General features: G+C 31.5%; 2 protein-coding genes across 3 annotated transcripts in view; one reads left to right on the forward strand and one right to left on the reverse strand.

The window, feature by feature from the left end:
- The window catches only part of LOC148624250 (polypeptide N-acetylgalactosaminyltransferase-like), a 45723-nt gene extending 38159 nt beyond the window's left edge, over positions 1–7564 (forward strand). Inside the window, exons 12-15 of one of the 2 annotated variants that reach the window (XM_088566860.1) lie at positions 25–151; positions 881–1000; positions 1492–1533; positions 3024–7564. In XM_088566860.1, coding sequence (XP_088422986.1) covers positions 25–151; positions 881–1000; positions 1492–1533; positions 3024–3182 — 448 coding nt within the window. In that variant the 3' untranslated portion in view covers positions 3183–7564. The remainder of the gene's footprint in view (positions 1–24; positions 152–880; positions 1001–1491; positions 1534–3023) is intronic. The other variant, XM_088566861.1, reaches the window with a different exon arrangement.
- A 1388-nt stretch (positions 7565–8952) lies between these two features.
- On the reverse strand, positions 8953–24816 carry LOC148624251 (pecanex-like protein 4). The gene is made up of 10 exons (XM_088566859.1): positions 24751–24816; positions 21731–22492; positions 21200–21373; positions 19721–20262; positions 18863–18999; positions 16882–17362; positions 14559–15794; positions 13837–13957; positions 13389–13575; positions 8953–12292 (listed from the first exon to the last, which is right to left on the reverse strand). The coding sequence occupies exons 2-10, from the start codon at positions 22423–22425 to the stop codon at positions 12041–12043; spliced, it is 3825 nt and encodes a 1274-aa protein (XP_088422985.1). The 5' UTR covers positions 22426–22492; positions 24751–24816; the 3' UTR covers positions 8953–12040.
- Positions 24817–26650: the final 1834 nt, after the last annotated feature.

The raw sequence follows: 26650 nt of genomic DNA on the forward strand, positions 1-26650 counted from the left end.
ATATTTATTTCCTCAATATTTCAGAGTTCCTGGTGGTGGAGATTTAGCATTTGGAAGCATCAGCCAGGATAGTATGTGTGTTGACACATTGGGACATTTTGCAGATGGAACTTTGGGTGTTTTTCCATGTCACTTTGCAGGTGGAAATCAGGTGAGACAGCTGATCAGTTATGTAGTATTATTTCCTTTGTAGTAAATTCTCTATTTGCTTCCTACTGGCAAGATCCATGAAAAATACAGATTGGAACATTGTCCATCTGTTGTCATAATTCAGTTTGTGTTCTAAGTAAAGAGACAAGAATATCTTTTTAGCCATGCAGGATTTCTTTATTTTACTTACAGGTTAAACAAGCTGACTTTCCTGTTAAAATTAATAATAATAACAAAAGAGATGGGTTATATCTTAAACCCAATTATTAATGATAACAAAAGAGATGGGTTATATCTTAAAAATCAAAATTTTTTGTCTTGAACAAAAGGATATACTGGTGGTTGATATCTTATTTGCTTTGTTTTTTTTAGTAACTTTTTTTTTTAAAGTGACTCCCATTTTACAGCTGATGCTGACAAATCAATGGTTACAATGATGTACTTGGATCAACTATAAAATGTAACTTAGTTTGGAACAATGTAAATCAGTAAAGAAACCGAAACTGACGAAAAGAACCAAACACTGATTTTTTACATGGGTTTTTTTTAAGCTTATTTTGAACAAAAGACACTCTTTTGTTGTCCATCATTCATATACTGTGTATCTACAAGTTCTTGTATGTTGGGAGTTTAATATTTGTTCGGCTAAGAAATGGACTGTTACATGTGTATTAATAAAATGTGATATTTATGACATTTAAAACTACCAGTATATTGGTTCTTGTTTTAGGAATTTTCTATGAGTAAAGATGGTCAGATCAGGCATCTAGATCTATGTTTAACAGTGGGAGGATCTGAACATGGCTCTCCAATCAAACTTTTTCAATGCCAGGAGGGTCATACTAACCAGGTTTGTTGATTTTTTTCAGTGATAGAATTAACATGAGTATCATTCATTGGTTATCTTTTTCTTTCCTCTATGGATAAAATCTTCTGCTTGATATTCAATTTCTTTCTTTTGCTGTTTTTGTAATTTTTTTCTGGTTTATGGTCATAAATGAAAAAGCGACTTTTTTCTCCCATTGGTATACATTTTTCTTAACTTAAAGGTTACTTTTTTTTTCATTAAAGGAAATGCTAAATTCAGTCAACTGTTACAGGTCAAATTAACTATTTTAATACTACAGATTGGCTAGTCCAAACTTTCACATTTCTATTCATTAATATTATGTCTAAATATATTTTACCTATCAGGAAAGAAAAGAGAATTTGTATCAGATTGATTTATCATTAATGAAACTGTTGACTCCATTAAATTTAAATACAAGTACAAGGACAATCCTAAGTTCTAGTTGTCAAGAATTTCAGTTTGATAACAAAATTAACTTTTAACTTAACCAGAAAAAGAACAAGAGGTTACGAAGAAAATTGTCAGCATTACAGGTAAACTGTGTTTCTGCATGGTGTGCTTATATCTCAGGATTTTCTTTGTGCTTCCAGTTTATTAAAATTTCTCATTCCATCAACTTCTTGAACGATCCCCTTAAAGATGGTTTTATTTAATTTTAGGCTTTCTTAGGTTCATAGATTATGGTGTCAGTTGTTCTCCATTTTAAGATTTATGCATTTGGCATAGCTGGTCATTTAATTGTTCCTGTGATTTGAGATACTATGTATTGATGTGCACTGTCCTGAAATAGTTATCTATTAGAACAGATTTGTTTGCATGTAGTTACAAGCATAGTCTTACAACTGCGGAGGATAAAAGACACAATTTGTTTCACACTGATATTAAGAACTAAATGCATTTTTTTTTAATAAACAGATGTTTTTGCTTTTTGGTGCTTTTTAATTTACTAACCAAAAAAATCCTAACAAGCTTGTGCAAATATAAAATATCCTCTTCATCTTCAACGGACCATGATATGTTCTTTTACATGATGTCACAGAGTTGTCATGATAAGTTTGCACATGTACATATCATTATTTAAAATGTGCTTGAACTGTGAGTGTAAAACTTAATGAACATATTTAAGACTGTTTTTAATCACTTCAACAAATTAATGATGTACACTTGCGGTGAAGCAAAGAGAGACTTAAGCAATTACATGTACGTCAAATAACAACTTTTTGCTGTTAGATTTTCTCAGATTTGAGCTCATTAGACTAAAACAGATTGGAAGGAAATGTAAATTGCACTGATTCTAAGTGTTTTTAATTGTTTTATTTGCATCTCTAAAAGCGAAAGCAGTTCTAAAGGTCTTAAAGATAATTCAGGTTTTGTAATGATTGCAATTGTTTTATTTTTGATTTAACAAATCTATAAACATGCACAATTTTTCTCAAACTCAGCACCATTAATCTGGCACATTCTTTATGTTTCTCATAGTGTGAAGTACTTCTATTTAGATACATAAAATTTTGTTTCATTTCAGAGGTTATTGACTAATTGAATATTTGTAAGCATCATAGGTCCAGACATCATGTTGGGTGATTTTTCTGTGGTATCATCCTTTGACATTTGGTCTTCATGCAATAACCTGAGCAATGGTGGATTTTGATTAAAAAATAAGATTTAACAAGGTTCCAAAGAAAGATTTTTAAGGGTTATGGCCACAACTGTTTAAGAATCAGGGGCAAATAAGGACCAAAAACTAACATTTCATAAAATTTAACTGTATAACTCAAGTATAAGTGTATGTATCTTTATTATCTTCTACCACTATGTTCTATACCATAAGGGTCATTCTAGGGTTGATTTTGGACCTATGAACTGAACCATTAATAATCATGGCTCATCAAGACAGCTATTGATTGCTATTATTGTGTAGCAATTATTTCTTATGTTCTGGTTAATTCTATATAGCTTCACATTTTCTGGGTTAGTATTTACTGTAATAACTCAAGATAAATAAGATTTCTTTGTATTTCAGCTCTGGAAGAGAACCAGTGGTGATACCATGTTACAGCATGTACAGTCCCAATTATGTTTAGACAGTCTATTGGCCAAAACTAAAGGCCTAGTTGTTAATCCATGTAACTCACGATCCATGACCCAGAAATGGAAATTTTCACTCAGCAAGCGGACATAATCATCCATATTTAGTACTTTTGCTTTAAATATTTTTTATTCTCTACAAATTTCTAATGCCAAAGTAAATATCTACAATATTTGGTAATGGTAGTTTTGTTTGGCCATTTTTGTGCTCCCAATATTTTGATTTTCACATATTTTAATATGGAGTTCAGCACAAAAAGGAGTCTAAATATTTTTACATGCTCATGCTAGTGAAAACTTTTTTATTATTTTGTTCACTGACAGACTGACAATCTTGTATTCTAACTATTCTTGTTCTTGACATATCTATCAGTTGAAGTGCCTTTACATTTTTTTTTTTAAATGAATAAGTGATAAGTTATTCCCCCAACAAGATTCTTTTATTGCCCTTTACCTAAGGCAAAAGGCAGATGACAGCATTATTATAAGATTCCTGTCTAGTGCATGTATTATGGTTTCTGTATTATTTAATACCATGGCTTTAAGTTTTAGCTTCTTCAATACATTCCATTTTAATTAAGTTATTATAATTACAGCTATTCATCATAAAAAGTCAAAAAATTCAAAAATAACTTGTGATTTATTACATAATATGATTCATTAATGTTTTGGATTTAAAAATAAAAATTCAATAGATAACATTATAAAATAGATATAAATGGGATGAATGTAGAACACATATTTTCTATTTTTACTTCCAAAATATAATCATAGATTTGTATCATTCACATGAAAGTACCTGTTACTCTTTATCATTATATAATTTTAATTTCAGGTACAACACACTTTCTGACTGGATAAAAAATTTTGTCCATCATCTTGTAGACCAAATTTTGTCATATGACTGTGACATCATCAACCTTTTATGTTGATTAACTCCTTAATTTTTTATAATAAAATTATTATAAGGAATGACTGTTATATTTTTTCTGTCTATTTGAAATAACCTCAGTAACTGTGGTTTATACTAGGAAATAATGTGCAATGTATTTTATTTAGTGTGCACCGTGTGATTGAGGTTGTTTTCTCATAGACCAAAAAAATATAACAGGCATTCTTGAATAATATATTATTTTGTACTTTCTTTGTATGATACTGGTTGTTTGCAGGGCAGAACATCAGTTTCATTTAGGTATGGTGAATAGTTGATAACATACCAAGTAAGTTGATTTGGCCATACAGCAATATCCAATTGTAGGTCCAGTTGAAATTAGGTCACTAATCTGAATAAGAAGCCCTGTCTTTTTATTCATTGTGAATCATGCTTGCCTGACCATTTGCAATAGTTGTACTCAAGCCAGTAATTAAGAAAATGTATTAGATGAAACAATATGAAGGTTCCCCCCCCCACAAGTCAATATTTATTATGCTGTACAAATATTTCTATTTGGATTGTTATATCTACAATATGTATTATGTAGTGAATACATACTGATCTAAAATGGCATCATTTCTAATTATCTTCTTGTTAAGTCAAATATTTCTATTAATTTTAAGGGAATCTATGTGTGTAAAGTTGATTTTTATATCCCTGTGTAACAATTTGGGGGTATATTGTGATCATCACATAAGTACTCTAGAAGATAAGAAAAGAACTTCCTCACTTGATTCTTTGGACCATAAAGTTCAGGTTATAGTGTATTACAATGTAAATATCATTTAGAAGTAGTTGCCCTTTTCCTGTCCCAAGTGTGGAATATAGGTACTGAGGTAAGAGTAATCACCAAATTTTTTGACATATGTTTGCTCATCAAGCTTTTGTGATCAATATATTATTCATAAAAATATAGGAAATTGCTGAACATAATTTGAAGGATTCCTACAGCTAGCAATTTATATTTCACCACTTGTACAAATAAGAAAATCCATTTACTTATTTGTGTGTCTTTATAGTTCAGTATGTATACACATGTGATGATTCATTCTTAAACTGTGATAGAGTTGATATCCCTAGAGCTGTAATCAAAACTTTAATTATTACCAACTGTAGCTTTATTATACTTTGTTATATGCTTAATGTAGTATGTCCAGTTTCTTCCCAAACCTATTAACATACTGCTGAGGATGTTTTAGTATGAATTTTTGTTCTCATATCTAATTTATATTTTTGTTGACTTGAGTAATATGCTGTCTGAAAAAAAAATGTTTTAATACATGTATGTTTAAATTATCTATGCATTGTTTTTTTTTTTTAGTATTTTAGTGTTCTGTAGTCTATTGTAGTATGGCAAAGATTGTGTTTATTTCACACATTGAAAGTCCAGCTCTAGACTGGCTGGCATTTTATATAACATGTACAAATCTACAATAAGAATTTATTTACAGTTAGGGTAGAAAAATATACAACTTTTAGTGGTACTTTTAAAATATCTTTGATGATAAATTCTATCTGAGTAGTACAAGGAAATGTCCAAGATCTCTTATATTATTCATTTTATACCTATAGTAGAACTGTTCCTTGGAAGATGATTGTCAAAAGCAATACAGTTGGGGTCAAGTCTAGTTACTGGAACTTTGTGTTCAACTACTCTAGCTCATAGAAATTTTCACAAGGTGACTAGTCTAGTCATATGTGTTTTCATAATTCCATCTAAGAGCAGGAGATATTTTGTTCCTTCTGTGTGATTCTAAGATTATAGGTTAAAGTCCTAGATTTCTGATTTGAGAAATTTGTCCTATTACTATCCAGTATCAATTTTTAAAATTTATTTTAATAAATTCTAATCAGTAAGATGATTTTTTTTATTCAACATCCAGATATGCCAAATTTAATCCAAAAGAGAAATAAATATGTTGAGGGCCTTTAATCAATGGACACTTATACAGTAATTTGATTCTAGTCATATGAGTGTTCTAAATAATTTATTAATTTATTTTACCATTTCTTGTAATGTTCACTTGTCTCTTAAATGTGTTATGTTTTTATTTGAATTTTCTTTAAAAATCTATAAGCTTAATTTATTGTGTCATTAATTTCCTTCATTTTGATAAATGCAGTTCATTAGCATTTCTGATTCACTGGTAAGTTAAAAGCATTCAGAGGGTGCTGTTGGCTCGGATATGATTACTTTTTATCTGCAAGATTTTTTCCCTTGTTCTTACTGCCAGATATTTTCTATCTCAGGAAACTGCCATGAAACTAAAAAGTATCAGCAATATACAATGATAAATAAAATCAACTGTGACAATGCTGAAAAACAGGAAAACACCAGTTTTGGACATCTTGACAGAAAATCACATCTCACCCTATCTGGCTGGCTGTGATATATTCTGTTGCGACTTTAAAAACTGAGATTATTCTCAATTTATTTACTGTTTGTTTGTCTCTTATTCAATTCTTATTCTTTCAAAAACTGATAAATGTTTGTATACAATATGTTACTTCAACTGATTGCTTATTCAGAAGTGTTAGTCTTTGGCAGTCAGGCAGTGGGTGAAACATGGTATGAAAAAACTGCACCATCAAAATCTAGAGAAAGACATGATTTTGCACATAATTTTGGTAAATTGAGTTATAATTTCATTGAAATGCACTGAAAATGAACATTTCAAGGGCAGATAACTCTTTCAAAAACGTCATGTCTTGGTAAGAGAATTTTTGTGCATCTTTTTTTTTTAACTTTTTTTTTGAGCCACTATTAAGTTTGTGAAATAATACATCTCGCCACCTTTGCATAATTACAGATATAACGATGGTAGGTTGTTGGCCCATCAGCCTCATCCAACATTTCTGTTTTACGATGTACCAAAGACCCAACTCAAAATGTGTATTATTCTTAGCCATTAAAGAATTACAATTCATTGTTAATATACAGTCCTACAAGATTTCAATAAAAATCTGGATTAACAGTTTAATTAGCATTAAATGCCCTTTTCTGCTATAAATAATGTATTCATTAAAGTGAGAACAAACAATTAAATGTGTTATGAGTATTAAAAGAATCTAGTATATCAAGTTCAGAATCATGATTATGTTATTTTTGTTACGTTGAGGAGACTGAAAGTGCAAAACTCTTTTTTTTTTTAGTCGGTGCATATGTCTGCAAGTGAGTTTTTTTTTTTTTAAATTACAAAGTTTTATAAATGTAATGCACTTCAGGCATTACTGAAGACATGGCTTTTATTGTGTGTAAAAAAAAAAATATGAATGACATTTTAACATATTTTTATCATTGGATGAAAATTCCATTTAAAACAAAAAATTCTTTTGATAATGTGAAGAAGGTTGGCAATACAGGGTATTGAAGATTGTCTACACAGTATGTTTACAACTAATTATATTATGTATTGATTAATTTACATACAAGTAGAAGCTATGAAACAAAATCAGACGTGATGTGAGGTTGAGGGTATTGAGTGATTCATTGAATACAATGTTGGTCATTATTGTTTATGAATAAACTTGTTTTATTTTTACTCGTTTTTCTTCAGTAAACACAGACTTTCAGATGAGTGCATAGTTGGTATTTATGCCTCCCCCTCTACATTTTACTAAACATGTTGTGTAGCAAGAACATCATATGTAGCTGTGCATATTTCCAGGAAATTTTGATCTCCTAATTTTTGTAGAAGTTATACCCCTTTGAAATTATCTTGCCAATGCAATTCCATTAAAAAAATTATTCAGATATTATATAATAATTGTTAAGAGGCCTTTGTAATATCCAAGAACTATATTATGATTTACCTTACTAATAGAAATTCATACTGAAAATAATTTAAAATTTGGAACCATTCTTCACCTGCATAGTTTTCATTTCTGCTCAAAACAAGTTTGCAGAATGGGAGAGACATGTTTTTGCAGACAAAAACAAACTTTAATTAGTGACGTGTGTCTGGGCAATACAAGCGTCACATCTGTCATCATCTTAGCTGATGTTCCTACAAGTTAAATAAGGCAAGCTGACCACTCTATATTAGTATGCCATTTTTGGCCCCAGCTAAAAGTCCATTTGTCCACTTGACTGTCCCACTAATTTTTACATGATAGCTTATGAACTTGTGCACTAATTAACTTTGTGAAAGTGTATATATCCATAGTGGTAAGCAACCTTTAATTTATCTTTTTTTCAATATACATTTTAGAGTTACAGAAATTAATTCAAAAATATGGGTGGTATTTTCCAGTTTTTTTTTTCACAAAAACTCCCTGTAATATCAATTCCAACTTTTCTTTTTTTTTTCTTTTTGAAACACTTTCAGCAACTGGTGTGATACAATAGAATTGTTTTAATTTTTTTCCCAAATTGAAACCAATCCTTTTTTGTAATTACAAGAATTTGAATGAAAATTATTTTCATCTATAGATATGTATTATCCTTCATGTACATGTACATGTTTGTGGAGTATTTGTAGAAAAAATGCTAAGCAGCTCAGTGAAAAGTTGCTTATTTATTGTGTTGCTGGTGTCAATAGACAAATCTCATATGCAGGGTAGTCCTACATCGAGTGTTTTGGCTAAACAACTGTGGCCATGTGTAGTGTGGGGGTATTACTTTGTCTTGTTTTTCATTTCGATCATACATTGGAAGTTTTTTACATACATGTAGTAAACTGGTTAAAAAAGATGAGGGAATAATCATAGTTCTTCAAATAATGAAAAAAAGTACTTGATAGCATCTCGAGTCATTCACATTTTGCAACCACTGATATGGGACCCTATATTGAAGTTGCATACCAAATATCTAATGCTGTAATTTATAGTTGCCGAGAAAAATGTTGCGAAAATATTTTCCCCACCCACCACATGCACGCCTGACTGATATATTCCATTCTATAAGAAGATTTTCACAGCAATTACTATATTGACAAAACAATATTTATTATAAAAGATTCCACAAAACCAGATCTGTGTTCAATATCACCATCACATTATAACAATAAATAGTAAACAAAGAAAACATCTATAACAACAATAAATAAATAATACACACAAGCTCAGGACGGTATATAAAACATAATAAGCTTGTGTTATATAAATTAAGTAATGCCATTCAACAGCACTAACCTTGGTTTTGATAGTAGCATCTACAGACATCAGGGAAACATTACTGTATAAAGTACTTATGGTTCAGTGACCAATAAGTTAGGGTAGTTCAGAAACAAGTAATATGTGTGACATATTCTAATAATAGCACTTCAGATGCAACAAAAGAGTTCAAACATAAACGCATACAGGTTTTGTTTTAATCCAAATATATGGAAAAGTCTGGGGTCATATATCAGTATGAAGATTTTATGAATAGAAATAATGAAGAAGTGTTTCTTCCATCTTTCATTGAAAGTTATCAAAATAATGGCCATGGTAAATACTCTCCATCTTTACAAAAAATAATGTTCTTTTTTCAGCCATGAGGAAACCTAATGGAATCAATAATTTCAGCAGAAAAATATTATTAATGTCAAATTATGAGCTTACTGTCAAATGCTGAAGTCACTTATATAAACAATATTATATATTATTTAAAAACTAAAAGGCTACTTACAGCCATACTGTACATTATAAGTGTATCTAATCTGAATTTATATTGACATTATCAAAATATGAGATGTTAAAAACTCACATGGACCTGTCAGGTTATAAAGTAAATAACTGTAATGCAATTACCAAGGTTTATAAAGGCAATGATAATGTCAAACTGTAATGTAATTACCTAGGTTTATAAAGGCAATGATAATGTCAAACTGTAATGTGATTACCTAGGTTTATAAAGGCAATGATAATGTCAAACTAATGTAATTACCTAGGTTCATAAAGGCAATGATAATGTCAAACTGTAATGTAATTACCTAGGTTTATAAAGGCTATGATAATGTCAAACTAATGTAACTACCTAGGTTTATAAAGGCTAGGATAATGTCAAAATAAAGAAAAAGTAAACAGACTAACATTTCAATGCCATCTTAATATGGACATTTAAAGTGAAGAAGGTTAAATCAGACTGAATTTCTACACACTAGAAAGTTTCACTGTTGTATCCAAAATGCATATTTAAAAAGTCAAAGTTAACACAAAAAATCAAACAGTATCTTTTTGACTAGATGCAAATGTTAGTGGCTAAACAATAGTTAAATCTTATACTGATATATCTAAGAATTAAGTTGAAATCTATATACAAACTGAACCTGAGAAACTTTTATAAGATGATATCAACTAATGACAGCTTATCTCTATCTATGGCACAAAACTGTAAAGTCACAAGCCAGCTAAGACAACTTACTAAAACAGCAAGTAATAGATAAATACCATTTACATAAGCAATTGTTTAACAGTTTTTATACAAGTTCCTACTATTTCTTGTACCAAAGAAAATTAATGTTCATTAAAACTTAAAGCATTATCTGTGTAAAGTCATAAACCTTGTGTTTATAGTAGGTAATGTCACAATGTAACTTCATATTGTGACGTTATAACATCTGATCAACTTAACATTTAACTCTTTTTGAGAAATCAGCTGAAGCCATGTAAGAGTATAATAAACCCCTCTAATCAACTAGAATTGGAAAGTTGAAAATTCACTTACAGTATACCGACCTTTTGACCCTAAAAACAATTAACAAGGTAAACTTTGAAATATCAAGAATTTTTAAGATACAGAAAGCTATTGAAGTCCAGCAAATCTAAATTACAAAAAAAGTATCCAACCTAACTAAATTTACAAAAGAAACATATAAAGTTTGAAGTTCATCATACCGAGATGTGGTTAAGACAACAATATCACCATAAAAGATATGGGTATCAAAAAGGGGAGATGATTATTACTTTAATTAGAAAGATAAATCCTGATAAAAAAAATTAATATGGAATGATAACAAAAGACATCATTTGTACTGGCATATAGTTGGTAATGATTTAAAGGAGATGTATTTTGGTGTGTATAATGCACATTTATGTATTGTGCGCAGTGCAATTTTGAAGGTCAAAACATGTGAAAAAAAGTTATTTTAGACAGATTGCAGTAGAATTTTGTAAGACAAAATATCAATATTTTGCACTTGATCTGTCAATTTATTTACCTTGATCAAGTATTTCCTACATTAATGTGAAGGAAAGACACTTCTATTCACACTTAATCATCACGTAAAGATCGATAGCTACAAAAAATGGATAATTTCAATTTTGAAGCATGATTAAATTGTCAAAGAATATATGAAATGGCTCATAAAACAAAATCAAAAGTTGGGAATATAGGACATTTCCAGTTTTGGTTGTTACTCAAATTTCGTAATTTTTCATTTTAAAATATACTTTAAAGAAAGAAAAAGTAAAAAAGTAAATCATCCTGCAATAATACTACTGACATTCAAAGATGCATAAATTTTTCTACTGCACATGTGGTCAGTTCAATGAATGCAAATAGAGGATGAGAATCTTCCATATCTGAAATTAATCCATTATTGCTTACCTAGTGAATGCAATTTTAGCATTCATGTAAAAAACACAGACAATGGTTTTATAAAAATAAAAACTGGTGAAAAGACAATTAATGTGATATGTCTCTATTAACACCAAGAAAAAAACTGGAATACCATTGGGTTGACTTTTTTAAGACTGTTATCTATTAGACATATAGTACCGGTATCATAAAATAATGGGTGGGGTAGATCATTGCATGTTAGAATAAATTTTAGGAATAGAATTTCGTTATCATCAAACATACAAAAACTACTTGTCCATAAAATACAATATTATGGTTAAAATAACTGAAGTAAAATACATCTGAATATTGACAAGTCATAGTTTTTACAAAATTTACTTCTAAAAAAGTATGGAATAGCTCTTAAAAACATCATCATGGTTACTTTTTTCTGTATCCCATCAAAATTATAAAACAATAAATTTGAGGTTAATATATAAACAACTGTCACTTAGGTATGACAATGGCAGTATCATCACAGTGTTGGAATGCTTATAGGTTCTGATGAGAAGATTGGATAGCCAAGAGGTGGGTCTGCTGATTGAACTGTCAGATTTCTCAATATCGTTGGATGTGCCTGTATACTGTATCGCTCTTCATCATCATTTGTCATGTACAGAAGTTCTAAACTCAGGTTTGCCCACTGTCCCTTAACAACTTCAGGATTCATTCTACCAATGTGTGCCTGTACCGGCTGTAGAGATAATACTCTACTGCTATAAGTGCCCTGCAGAAATACAATCAAATCATTGTTTACATTTTTCTTATAACCACTTTAAATAGATCATTAAAATAGGTGCATTTTGTAATCATGTATCATTAATATCTAGACAAAATGATAATATTTCTTTAACATTTTCTACAAGTAAGTCTATAGCTTAAAAACAACCATTACTTTTTTTTTTCTTCTAATGGTTCATTAAGGTTTATTCTAACACTCTCTACTAAAAGTGTGACACTTGAGAGTCCATGAAAAGAAAGATGGTGATGAAATACCAAAAGAACTTAAAGAGTAATCAAGGGAACCAGGATTCTAATGGAAATCAAAAGAATGTAATCCAGGGACATAGACCAGACATGGGAAACAGACAAACACGACAAAGAACATATTATAAATAACTAAAATAATACATAAAAAGTAACAAAAGTAAATGAGCAACTTGGACTCCACTAAAAACTGGGAGCATGGACCAGGTGCACCGGTAGAGTAAGGGTGTTTAAAATTGTGTTCTGTCAGCAGTTTTTGGATACTAGAAGTACTGTGTTTTTAAACATTGGATAAATATGACAATGTAAACCTTTAAATCACTGACAACTGCTGAAGTTAATGAACACAAAGAAAACATCCAGGCATTTTATATGTCAAACTATCCTGGTGAAGAAGTTGAATGTAGAAGGCAAACTAATTAGCAGGTGATGCACTACCGGTAATTAAAAAAAAAGATTTTCATTAATATTTTAGTGGCAAAATAACATATGTTTGGGTATGGAAATGGTACTTTAATATTTCACTACAATTATTTTTAGCGGGTGCCTGTGCAGCTATTAATTTTATGACAATACTAACCTAAATCCTGCATTACCTGGAATTAGTCTTGTGCATAAGTGTTTTTAAACCTTTATTTCAAGTAGGATAATGTTTTATTGACTTTATATTATTAAGCTAGCCCCATTGCCCTTACCACAGTCAGGTTTACAGATCCAAATGACAAATCAAGTAGTCTGTTCGTCATAATAAACATGTGCTGATGATCCCAACACTGTGTTATATGGGAAAGGATGGTTCTGTAAGTAGATTGTTAACCTCCTTTAGAACACCTTACCTGTGCTTTGTTGTGTCCCAAAGAAAACAGTTGTTTCCGTGAAGAAAGTACAGCAGATTTCCAATCATCATCAGTCTCTAGTCCCATGTACCAATCATTGTCATACTCCTCAAAGTATTCCTGTAACTCCTCAGGTGAGTTGGCTTCTCCTATCAGTATCTGGTCCATCATCAACTTAAAACCATACCTGATAATAATAAATGGATGTAAGGTTAAATTGTAAATAAAAATCTCACCCGCTGCACTTATCAATTAAAGTGGTTTAAATCTCAGCTGCTTTAAAAAGCTGATATTGTACACCAATATTCATGTACCATTACTTAGGATTAGGACCGTAATTAGGAGTAACTATGGAACTAAATGTAACATTAAAAAAGGTCAAAACTGCTTTTTGTACTGGTAATAACCATTTCTTAAGAAACTGTGCACAAAACATGTGTATATTTACCTGTAAGACCTCAGCACTAGGCTCTGAAGCTGTTTATCTTCAGACAACCAGTCAACCATGGCATTCCATGGCAAATCACCAATATAAAACTTATACAGCTGACTAGCACTTTTTACATTGCCTGAAATATATTTGTGGTACAATCATTAATGTAGAATTGCTAGTTTTTGGTCTCTTATTCTTGAATGATAGGGCTGTAACCCAAAAGGTCAACCCCATTGAATTCAGTGGTTAAACTTAGTAAGATCTGCCAACTTGTACTCAAGTAATGCATGGAAACACACGTGTCTAAGAAAGACATTATCTAATCCTGACTTAACTGGTTTAATTGAAATAATCGGTTTCTTGGTTACTTTTTTTACTGTTTTTTTTTTTTTACACTAAACCATCAAACTTCTAAGAATATACAGTTTAGTAAACATGCAGTGCAATACCAGATACTGTTACATGTACTTGTAGTGCTATGTTTTGATTTTCATCTTTTTTTAAATAATAAGGTTTGTATGTTCTATTTTATTAGTATAACAATTGCAAATAGCCATTTAAAATAAAAATAACAGTTTAAAACTGATAGTTTTGTGAACAAAATTTACAGAAAGTATTAAAAGAAGCATAGAAAACTGTGTAATTTATGGTAACTTTGAGGTTTATTTATATTGGAATATTATTGATTGTTTGTTGGGTAAAAATGTTTTGAAAGAAATAAGACATGCTGAACTTACCATTTGACTCAAATATTGAGTAACAAGCCATTATGAGTTGTGAATAACAATTAAACAGAGCATCATCCGCAGACACATCTCCAAGGACTTGATTACTAGATAAACCTGTGTTAGACCAATCTAAGGTACTCAGAACATGTTTATACCAGTCACGTGGAAACTTGCTTAAAAATCGGGACAGTTGAGAATAGTCCAGAGGCAGTTCTCTCCATCTTGATGGTAAACTAATTTGAGCGGAATGCAGAGACTTGAAGTCTGGTGACCCAGCTAAATTAGTTACTGGCTTATAAATAGAGTTTCCATTTGAAATAATATTCTTTTTCACAGGAGCTTTTGAAATATTATTCATAGGTTGAACTTTTGACCTCTGGTTTATGTCCATTGCTGGTAGGCCAAAATCAAGGTCATCCAACATATCATCAAGGACATCAATGTCATCATCGAATCCTGATTTAACTGGTTTATTTGAAACAATTGGTTTCTTGGTTTCTTTTTTTACTGGTTTTTTATCACTAAACAATCCATCTTCTGAGAAAATACTGTCTGTAAAACTGTTAAGAGAAGACCATGATGATTTTCTCTTGACTGATCTGGATGAAGGTGGACGATGGGTGGTTTTGTTATCTTTATCTACCACTACCTCTACTGTGGTCTTCTGAATTGGAGGTATATTATTATTATTTTTCGGATTACTTGTAGTATTCAATGAATTTCCTGTTGATCTAAAACCTACACTGGCAACATTATTATTAGACTCCTTCTTTATTTCATGCATTTCAACCTTTTCCCTACAATTTACTTTCTGACTTTGTAAACTTTCATCACTCTTCTTTTTACCATCCCCTAACTTCATTTGGTTTACGTGTCGAATTATTACCCAGACTAATGCTTTGATAAATGTAGTCATAACAACATCATAATTCGCTGGGTAATCTATAATCCCTGTCAAGACATTTCTGGCATCAGAGTATGCCTCCACTTGTGCTGAATCCATTGGTGTTAAGGTGTGTAATGGATGTTCATTTAAATATCCCATACATGACACATTCTCTTTTTCAAATGCACTTTCAAATATTTCATCTATTCTTGCTGCTTCAGCTGTATGACATGATGTTTCCTGTAGTTCTAAGCCTTTAATGTTGAGAGAACAAAATCCATATCCTCTCTCAAGAACCATAACCCATACAAGTCTGTCTTGGAATCGTACAAGGTAGTGATGTCCAGGTACTGGTTCATCTACAAAACAAACTATCATTCATAAAAAATAAATTCACCATTTCAGCAAAGAGTAAACACATGGACAACTCTGCTTACTGAATAAGTCTGCTTTGTACTGGAACATTTGAGTGGACAGCACAACTTTCCTTCACATCTGCCCTCTGCATTGACAAATTAATGTTAATGGTAATCGAAAATCCTTGGAAGAACATGATTGAGTCACATTGAATTGATACATTCTGCAAAAATGTTATCCAAATAAATAGTTGCATTAACAACATAAGCCTAGCAACCCTTTTATAAACCCTAAGTCCCATAATTCTTAACTCAAAAAAATGGTGAGCAATGCTCACTAACATAATACCCCCACTCCCCCATTTGATACATGCTCCTTTTGACCTCAATATAGATTTGGATTAAAATCTTAAATAGTACCGATAGGTGCACAATTGGAACATGTATTAAAGATTCTGTCAATACCATTCTCTATTGTAGGAGGAGTACTGGATAAGAGATGGGTCTCCCATGTCCCTACATTCATAAATGACCAAGTCCATGTTGTGCAATGTGAAACCCTACAATTGGTTTGGATCAAAATCTAAGACAGAAGGTACAAAATGGGAACATGTAATTTAGGAAGAGTAGCAAATAAGAGATGGATCCTCAATGTCCTCATATTCATAAAAGTCCATGTTTTGGTATGTGAAACCCCAAAATTGATTCAAATTAAAATAAAAAATAGAAGGTGCACAATTGGAACATGTAATTAAGATTCTGGGAAAGTTTTATTAAATTCCATTCACTGGTGTAGGAGGAGTAGTGGATAATGGGTTCCCCTTGCACAACGAAAGGAAGTACTGATACCCCTATCACTATATACTCCCTCACTCTGCAAGTACATGTATAAAAAAATCAAGAAAACATGAAAATAGAAAAAAAAGAGAATCTTTTCATAACGACAAACATTCTACCAAAAAATTATAAAAATCTCTAATAAAAATATTTAGAGTAACTGTACAATGTGTGTAAGTATGGAGAGACAAACGGACAGTGTTATATCAATAGATGAGTCCTGTCACAAAAGACAGGCTTTTAAGATACTTACCAAGACTACCATCAGCAAATGCAGCTCTAAGAGTCTGAGACAACTTTGGAGCAACTTGCATGTAGAACATAGTATCAGGATTACTGTTAGCGGACGCTCCTACAGCTTCTGGCCAAAACTTATTAGGGCGAGGAAATCCAATAAAAAACAATGGCAGAGTAAACAAGGCTAACAATGGAGCTGACATCACTGTGGCTATGGCAATGACTCCTAGGATTACAGGAAAAAACAGAATGGAAAGAACAAATATTGGAACAGTTGACTTCCGTCTTTGTTTCTTGTCTGTCAATGAAGTTATGAGGAGGATGGTGACAAAGTAAAGTTTGTTAAGAAACTGGAAGAATCTATCTCTGGACAGTCCAATAAGAAGTGATAGAACAGGTACTCCAAAACTGATGACTGTTGTATTGTCTGGCATTGTGACCAGTATAATATGGACCACTGACAGCTCAAGTAGACTATGAACAGTTCCCTGCCAAATCTTTAATAAAAAAATAAGCTATTGTCATTCATAATATCTCTACCACAACAGATAAGTTGTGCCATAATATCACATACACCATAGATAACATGTCATAATGTCGCCTACACCATAGATAACATGCCATAATATCACTTACACCATAGATAACACGCCATAATGTCACTTACATCACAGATAACATGCCATAATATCACTTACACCATAGATAACATGCCATGTCACTTACACCATAGATAACATGCCATAATGTCACTTACACCACAGATAACATGCCATAATATCCCTTACACAACAGATAACATGCCATAATATCACTTACATCACAGATAACATGCCATAATATCACTCACACCATAGATAACATGCCATAATATTACTTACACAACAGATTACACACCATAATGTCACTAACACCATAGATAACATGTCATAATGTCACTTACACCACAGATTACATGTCATAATATCACTTACACAACAGATAACATGCCATAATATCACTCACACCATAGATAACATGCCATAATATCACTTACACAACAGATTACACACCATAATGTCACTAACACCATAGATAACAAGCCATAATGTCACTTACACCATAGATTACATGTCATAATATCACTTACACAACAGATAACATGCCATAATATCACTCACACCATAGATAGCATGTCATAATGGCCTTTACACCATAGATAACATGACATAATGGCCTTTACACCATAGATAACATGACATAATGGCCTTTACAAATAAATGATTTGAAAAAGAGTTGATAAAAAGAAAGGAACAACATTGAATTCAATTGTTAAGTAACATTACTCAAGGGTAAAAATTAGAAAATACAAGCTGGTAGTCCAGACCATATTTTGTTTAATATTTTCTACATGTTAGCTAAATTTTATCCAAAAGTTTGGTAGCCCAGTTCAAAATCTAGTAGCCATGGGCTCATGGGGAACTGGTAATTATTTTCCCTGTGACACTTTGAAGACTGAATCATTTTAAATGAAGTATTTTATAGAGACATAATTCTGTTTGACTTTCATGCTTTTACTCTTTAATATTTTTTGTATAATGAAAAAATTATTATCCCACCATTTTATTGACAAATTTCAGGTTTTAATCATCCATCCGAATGTTTAAACTCCAAGGCAAGATCTGGTGATAAACATTGGTAAAGATCCACAAGATAAAGAATCCATAGTTGGTGGAATTTTATATGGATTTCATAAAAAAAAATAAACACTAATTTTCAAATATGTTAAACACTGGTTTAGATGAAGGCGTTTAAGTTTCTTTAGTGTATTTTGTAATGTCTGACTCTCAAAAAATTATGCTGAACCATAAGTCAAGAAACATTCAGAAAATAAGACATAAGTATCGTCTTATGAACTTTTGAAAAACAATGAAGAGTCAGTCAAGCAGTCTATCTAATATGTCAAACTAAATAAGTCAGCTCTTGTCAATTGTTATTACATGAACTTTGCTACTTACCCATCTTAAAGCTCGGACAGTTCCAAATGTGTACCAGACAGCTCTTACTGTGTCCATATTGTATGTTAAGGACTGATTATCTGGGTCATTACTTGTAATCAGGATGGATAAGTAGGTCAACATCAGAAAAGGACTCACTATTATCATAAAAATAATAAACAGTGTTTTAGTACAAAAAACAAAGGTCCAGATAACTTACAATAAATGATACTGTGTACATGTATATGTATCATATAATTCTTCTATAGAACAACTACAATTTTTACCATATGATACACAGTGTATTGACGATGCACAACATTTATTTGTCACTTCAAGGATCCTGAAGTAATACACAGTGTATCGATGATGCACAACATTAATTTGTCACTTCTAGGATCCTAAACACAGTCTGCTAATCACTAAAGACTAAACACTTTTCCTCAAATTAGATTTTTAAAAAGTTTTAAAAAAAGATAAAAATGTGTGATAAATATGAATATGTACTAAATATCAAGTACATTGTAAATTCAGAAAATGATGGTGTGCACATTATTCATTTTGTCATTTTAATAAAAAAAAATTGTGATTTAATTTTTGCAATAAATCCCATATCAGTTGTGATCAAAATTTCACAATACAAGTTTTTATAGTTGCAATTTTTAAGTTAGTCACATTTTTTGCAATAATACAAACATTGCAATAAATTCTGAGTTTACAGAAGTCAGCTCAATAAATTGATAACCAGAACTGCATTCAGCATTTTTTTAATATAATGTATAAAAAGATAAACTGATTGAGTTCAAGTAAGGTACTCACTGATACAAGTACATTTACCCTAGTACATGTACATACATGTAAATAATGTACATAACTTACCCCAGTTAACTAAAAATCTCCTGATAAAACCGGCTGCTCTTAACCTTCTTCTCTTTTCTGAGAAGGATCTAACTACAGCCATTGGATAAATACAAGGGGAGTTTCTCCATAAACCAAAAAATAAATAAACATTCTGAATATCCCTGAGGATCTTTTCAGCACAACAACAGCCAATTATACAATATCCTATGACTTTCCATACATCTGTGCCTATGCTACCATTTGTACCCGTGTTAGAGTTCACTACTCCTGCTATAACCCCAACAATGATCATCATAACTAAATGATACACACATTGTAACAGTCCAAATTTCCATAAAAATCCAAACTTAGAAGTTTGACTTGTGACATCCATTGAACTCTTTCCAGATGACACCTTGTTTCTGAATACTAAGAAATGATAGAGATGGTTTGCAGCTGCACCAAGGTCAAGACTCAGAAGATATCCCATCAGGCTACAAATTATAATGATCGCCAGACTTTTGGTGATGAAATAGGAAGCAAGAAAAACTGTAAGTGATATTACTAATAATACCAACAATCTGAAAAAAAGGAAACCTGGAATACAGTACATTGTAGGTATTTAAACACTAATAAAATCTAGAGGGTATCTGATCGAACATTAAATAAAACCACATCATGTTGTAATGCAAAGAACTACATGTATATGTATGCACATAATAGATCAAAACCATTAAAATGGAGCATGGCAAAAGATTTCAACAGCTTACATGTACTTGGAGAAATAAATACGGCATTGTGCTTCTGACCTTATTTATCCTGTATTCAATAGTATCATACAACTATGCAAGCTTTGAATAAAATCTTCAATTTGTTCTCATATTACCATCTGAAAACCAATAGTGGGACAGACAGGTGAACAGACACATACCTGTCAATTAAAATGGAGGATACCACAACATTACATGTGGCAGGGTATAAAAAATCCTTTGAGTAAGTTTTGCTGAAAATTGAATTGTTAGTTTTTTTATAAGAATAATGCCCTTATAATAAGGCATTCTATGGAAAGAATTTGAAGTATTATTGAGTGAATTTTATAGTGTGTTTGTTTGATGTTTCAGTTTATTTCTGACATTACATCTACTAAAAGAGGAAAGGTCTTGAAAAACTGTCATAGTTAAACTTCACTGCAGACATGGGCCAGATGATGGTCATTAATTTGTCTTTCAGTCATTCTTTTACTTTTAAGTTTTATTTAAAAGAAGTGTCAATGTTCTGTTACCGTGGATTTCATTACCTTTGTTCAAGGTCCTTCAAAGCTTACTTAAAGGTGTGTTTACACATGTTGAAGACCTTTTGGTGATCTCTTGAAGTATTTACTGTTCTGTATTTAGTTTATACACTGGTGCATTTGTCGTATTTCACCATATACTTTCTATTTTCTAGATTACTTTTTGAACATGTTTTCATGTACTTTGAGATAAAAAAAAACATATCCAGTGTGTATGCAATCAATACCTGAGATCAGATGACACTGGCGATCCACCCAACATAAAGACATGAACCTGTTCAAATAACCAAAGAAGAAATGCATCTAATGGTGGCAGAATCCCTGTAATCCATGCCAATGGTAAACACACAAATACTATATGTAAAGCCTGATCAGCTGTATTGAACACAGAGGAATAATACCTGAAAAATAAAATACATGTATCATCAAGACTTGCTTGTTTAATGCAGTACAAATTCACAATTGTACATTTGTTAACTAGCAAATGAAGCCAATATATTTTTAATATAAGTACATGTACATGTATCACTATCTTTTATTATACTGTATATTGTATGCATGGTAAGTATTAGATATTCACACATCTAATCAAATTCATTGTACATTCAAAGGTTCAAAGAAATAAATGACAAAATGCTGTTCATCATACAATTTCAATTCTATTTAGTATTTTTATTTTGTATTTTCAAACAAATATTATATGAAATGTAATAAAACTGAGGTACACATGCAAGTAAAATAAATTAAATGTAAATTACCTGTTCATCAGGTACACAGAAACACTTAAAAGAATATACAATGACCTCATTAAAGGACCTATCTCCCAACTGTCTTGTGTCCTATATGCATTAGGATCCGGTGGTGCTCCTACTGTAAGGGAGTATTGAGCAATACATAAAGTCAACCAACCAAGTACATATATTACAACTGTGGCTCCTGTATTGTGGGAATACAAAGAATTTAATGTCACTGGTAACAAATACATAAATGTCAATCCACACACACATCCAGACAAAATGGCGTGTAAAGCAATATTTACTTTAAATCTTTTCATTGGCACAATAAATTCAAAAGTTTCTACACCACAACAAGAGAAGAAGTCTACTTCATCTTCCTCTGCCAGAAGATTTTTCTTTGTTGGGTAAGGAATATCTGAATCATTCTGAACTTGGATAACTGTTGATGTCAGCTGAACAATAAGTACAAATACAAAAACAAGAACACCTGTTATTACACTTCCAATATAATCACTAATGGTGTTTAATTCTACAAGAAGAGTGAATATCCCACCAATGAGAAATGGAAAAAGGAACAGAATAACTTGGTTGAAGTAAACATATATTGGAGCTCCATATCCAAGGCGAAGCTTTGGACCACCAAGTAGTGTCTGGGGAAACCTCTTAGACAGAAATTCCCTTTTATATTCATTTAATAAAGGAATTCCAGATCCCATTTTGAGTGTGTGAATCTTGTCTTTAGACAGTGTCCATTCCTATCCTTCTAGTTTTCATTTCAGATATCTGAAAAATACACAAGTTACTACATTTACATACATACATGGTCCATACACTTTTTATACGCATAATAATTTTATATAGAGAACATTTACCAATAGATTATAGAATATAGCCACAAAGTTTTCTTAATTCTATAAATAGTACTGATACTAGAAATACCAAGAGCAAGTCAAAGGCAGTAAAAATAATAATTTGAAAATTGAAATTCCAATTTTATTTTTTTTCTCCTAACTGGAAAAATTGGGTCGGCAGACCTCTAAACCAACAAATTAAAAAACTGTGGCCTATCATACATTTGCATTCTCCCATACTATTTAGAACTGTTTTCCCCTTTATGTATTAACTAAATATCAATCAATATCATATTTCTGAAGTAAAAACTGTTATGGATAGAATCCAACTTCACACACATTTACAAATTTTGTTCTGTTGCACACTTTTTTAAAACTGTCTACAAGTTCATTTGCAGTCACATTCAAAAGATTTTAAACAAAGTATTATCCTACACTGAAATACTTAAATGGAGCTAATTACAGCTTCAGAAAATAACTTTCTTAATCAACATAATTAAAAGATTTTCGAAACTAGCCACTTTTTATCAATTAAAATTTTCCCACCAATATCACTTGGTTAAACTCACTGCTCTTCACTTCCTGTTTATCAATCACAAAATATTGATGATAGGATGTTTTTTTTTTTTTTACTAATAATTGTATTCAAACGGAACATGCTTAGCACATTAAATGCTTCTCGAGTCTTGACACATTACTGCAAGAACTTCATTCCCTAAATGCTAATTTATTACTAAACATTCAAAAAGAAGTCCCTCAAATCTTCAGTTCTCTTGAAGACTAGATCTTAATTTCATTTTTTTATTGATTAAAAAAGTTACCACTTACCACACTTAGAAAACAATTGACTGCAACATGTTTGTACAATGTACAAATATTCACCTTTTGAATTGAGATGTTCAATATTTTTGAAAGTATTGAAACTAAATTGTTACAAATACGAGCAAATTGAACCAATTGTGATAAATAAACACCATATGATGTACATGTATATAAAGGAAAAAAAAAAACAACTAAAAACGTTAATACTGCAGTATTAAATATTCACCAATGAATAATTCATATAAACATAAACAGCATAATACATCTCATATACACAGATAAATATTAAAAACTGCATAAAATACAAAGCAGAACATTTGACACATGACCTAATATTGTCCAGTCATGCATGTTGAATACAGCACTATCCAAAATCCTGATGGGAACACAGTCTTTTAGACAAAGAAGTTTATGGGTTAAGGAAAACTTGTAGCTTTTTTGGATGCATGTATTCATAAAGGGTAACTTGAGAACTGATTACACATGTACTTGGTCTGGATATTGATATTAAATAAATCTGCCATAACTAACATGGATGATCTTGCAGTTTGATCAAGAACAACCTATTTTTTTCTTAAATTTGGTTAATATTTAAAGTTAAATTCCTATCAAATGCAAATTCTGATTTTTTTTTAATACTTACATTACCAGCAGAAAAGTTGGAGGTGTACATACATGCAGATAACATTTTGTACACTGCTCATTCAGATTTGATCAATGAAAGAATTTCCTTGCCTCATTAGGAATACATGTATTATAGTTTATACCAAACAAGTAACTTTGTTTTTTAGGGGTTTTTTTCATACATGAACTGGTCAAGTAGTTCTCACCAACTGATTTTTCGTCTTCTCCTGTGAAATCATTTCATGCGCAAAATTTATCAAAAAAAACATCTGACAAATTGCTGATACTTTGCTCTCTATCATACAATGATTTTCATTGGGGGATAAATTTTGGTGAGTAGATTTCCAAGAGTTGCTTCTTTCTTGAAAACAGCAAGATCTATGTTTTACCAGTCTGTGACAACTATTGTGATATTGGTGTTTTGTTGCATGTATCAATGGCTTTCAACAGCATGGAATACTGAATTGCACTTGTAACCTGACGTGATATACAAGTCCTTGTTGTCATCATGCTTCTTATATGCTGAGAAGCCTGTAAATATTAAGTTTCATATGAAAGAACAATGAACTACACGAAAAAGTTACGAAAGTGGTTTGTTTTGTTGTTCAGCTAGGCGTCACATAGAAACGGATTTCCTAAATATTCAGCACCCTGTACATTTATAACAGAAGAATTTCACTGAACTTCTGTATAATGTACGATATATATTTGATAATAAAATATGATAGGAATAATTCATCTTACTTCTGAAAAACAAAGCAACTGCAGCCAAATTCCATTTGCAAAATTCTAACAGTAACAACAAACTCGGACCGGAACCAATTTCAGGGGAAGTAATGATTGCTTGAAATTGTTATGCGTATACCATATCACATTCAAATAAATAAATAAAATAAGCTTTATTTAGAGCGTGAAATACATGATAATGAACAAAAAGCTCTATTGAGATTTTGATCGACATATTGTATTTCCAAATATACAAGGTCAACTCAAAAGTCTCAGAATAAAACTGATATATACATATATTATTACCCGGCCAGCGAAAGCTATATTTTTATATAGCCTAGCTGGCCGAGTGGTCTAGGGCGCTGGACTTAGTGCAGGCGGTGTTGCCATAGATGTCACAGCGGTACGTGTTCGAGTCCCGCGGAGGGAACGACCAAAAATTTGCTTGGCAAATTTGACAGTTCTAACATCGTTGGGAATTTTTCAGACCCTTCTATAAGTTTACGTTATCTTCCCTGTATCAATTTGATCCGATGGAGCAGTGTAGCGAATAGAGTCGTCACATTCTGAGACGTTGTATAATATTGATTTGTTGTGACATGCATCATTAATTTGATCCTCTATCCTACATAATAACACCTAGATGAACTGTCCCGTACTACTATACATCGTGTACCAAGTTACAGCCCTACGAGGAGGAATGACACGGCCAGCGAAAGCAACATTTTTATATAGCCTAGCTGGCCGAGTGGTCTAGGGTGCTGGACTTAGTGTAGGTGGTGTTGCCATAGATGTCACAGCGATAGGAGTTCGAGTCCCGCGGAGGGAACGACCAAAAATTTGCTTGGCAAATTTGACAGTTCTAACATCCTTGGGAATTTTTCAGACCCTTATATATATATATATAAAGTGTTCTATAATCTATTTATTGTATGGCCAACATCAATGCTTTTAAATATCTGAAAATTGCAAATAGCGCTCTATGATGTAAAGGTAAATTGATTAGGGTATGTCGTATCCGAATGTACTCTAGTACGTGGTCGAAGATAAACCTCCGTGCACCCCAAACTCATCAACCAAAATAGGATTTTCAGGTACCCTAATACCTCCCCTTTACGAATCGTTTTGTCACCAGAAAATAAACTGAAGCATTTTTTTTGTATTTTTGACTACCTTTTATAACTCGTTGAGACAAAAATCCATTTTTTTATTCTATATCATCATGTAGCCCAGTGTCTCAGCTTTATAATGGAACCAAGACAATTGCGGTAACACTTAGGGTTTGGGGGTAAATGAAAAAAATGTACCCCTACCCCAACGAAAAACCGCTTCGAAAATTGACATAGTTTTCCATGTCAAAACGCCTGGAGTATTTATGCTTCAGTAAAAATGGCTTACTTGGTATTTTCTGTTTTAACACATTAATACTTCTGGGGTTCTTTTGTATACCAATTTTTTAGTACGGTTATCGCCTCGTGACATCAGAATAATAATAAAAATAATAATAAAAAAAATAGAATTTTGCTAAGATGGTGGCATAGTAATTTGTATAATGCAATTTTTCCATGAATGGTGTCAGTCTGTGGTCTGGCACTATCGCTATTTGTAATAATAATTCTTTTTTGGCTATTTGGCTATCTGCTCATGTGTTCAAAACGTATTGCACAATTTGTAGCACCTGAGCTATATAGTTTATCAAATAGGAAATAGTTGTAGCTAGATGAGAGGTACATGTAAATACAGTTTCTAGATGTCCTTTTTTCTGTTTTATATATCTTTATTCTCATAAATCAATTGATATAGAGAATAGAAACAAATACAATTTGAGGCAAAAAAGACACACACACACACAAATATAAAAAGCATGCACATAATATTTACATTAAAAAGACCAAAAAAAATGACAAAAGGGTGCTTA

The sequence above is a fragment of the Perna viridis genome, chromosome 2, assembly GCF_037379345.1.
Source record: "Perna viridis isolate PV_CMFRI_1.1 ecotype Kerala chromosome 2, ASM3737934v1, whole genome shotgun sequence".
Classification (NCBI taxonomy): Eukaryota; Metazoa; Mollusca; class Bivalvia; order Mytilida; family Mytilidae; genus Perna; species Perna viridis.

What these genes read in the sequence shown, in the direction of transcription:
- LOC148624251 (XM_088566859.1), bottom strand. Translation starts at nt 22,425, where the DNA reads ATGGGATCTGGAATTCCTTTATTAAATGAATATAAAAGGGAATTTCTG. An exon ending in ATTTGCTGATGGTAGTCTTG is followed by an intron (nt 15,795 to 16,881) that starts GTAAGTATCTTA and finishes TTTGTTTTGTAG; the next exon opens with ATGAACCAGTACCTGGACAT. An exon ending in CTAGTGCTGAGGTCTTACAG is followed by an intron (nt 13,576 to 13,836) that starts GTAAATATACAC and finishes TATTATTATCAG; the next exon opens with GTATGGTTTTAAGTTGATGA.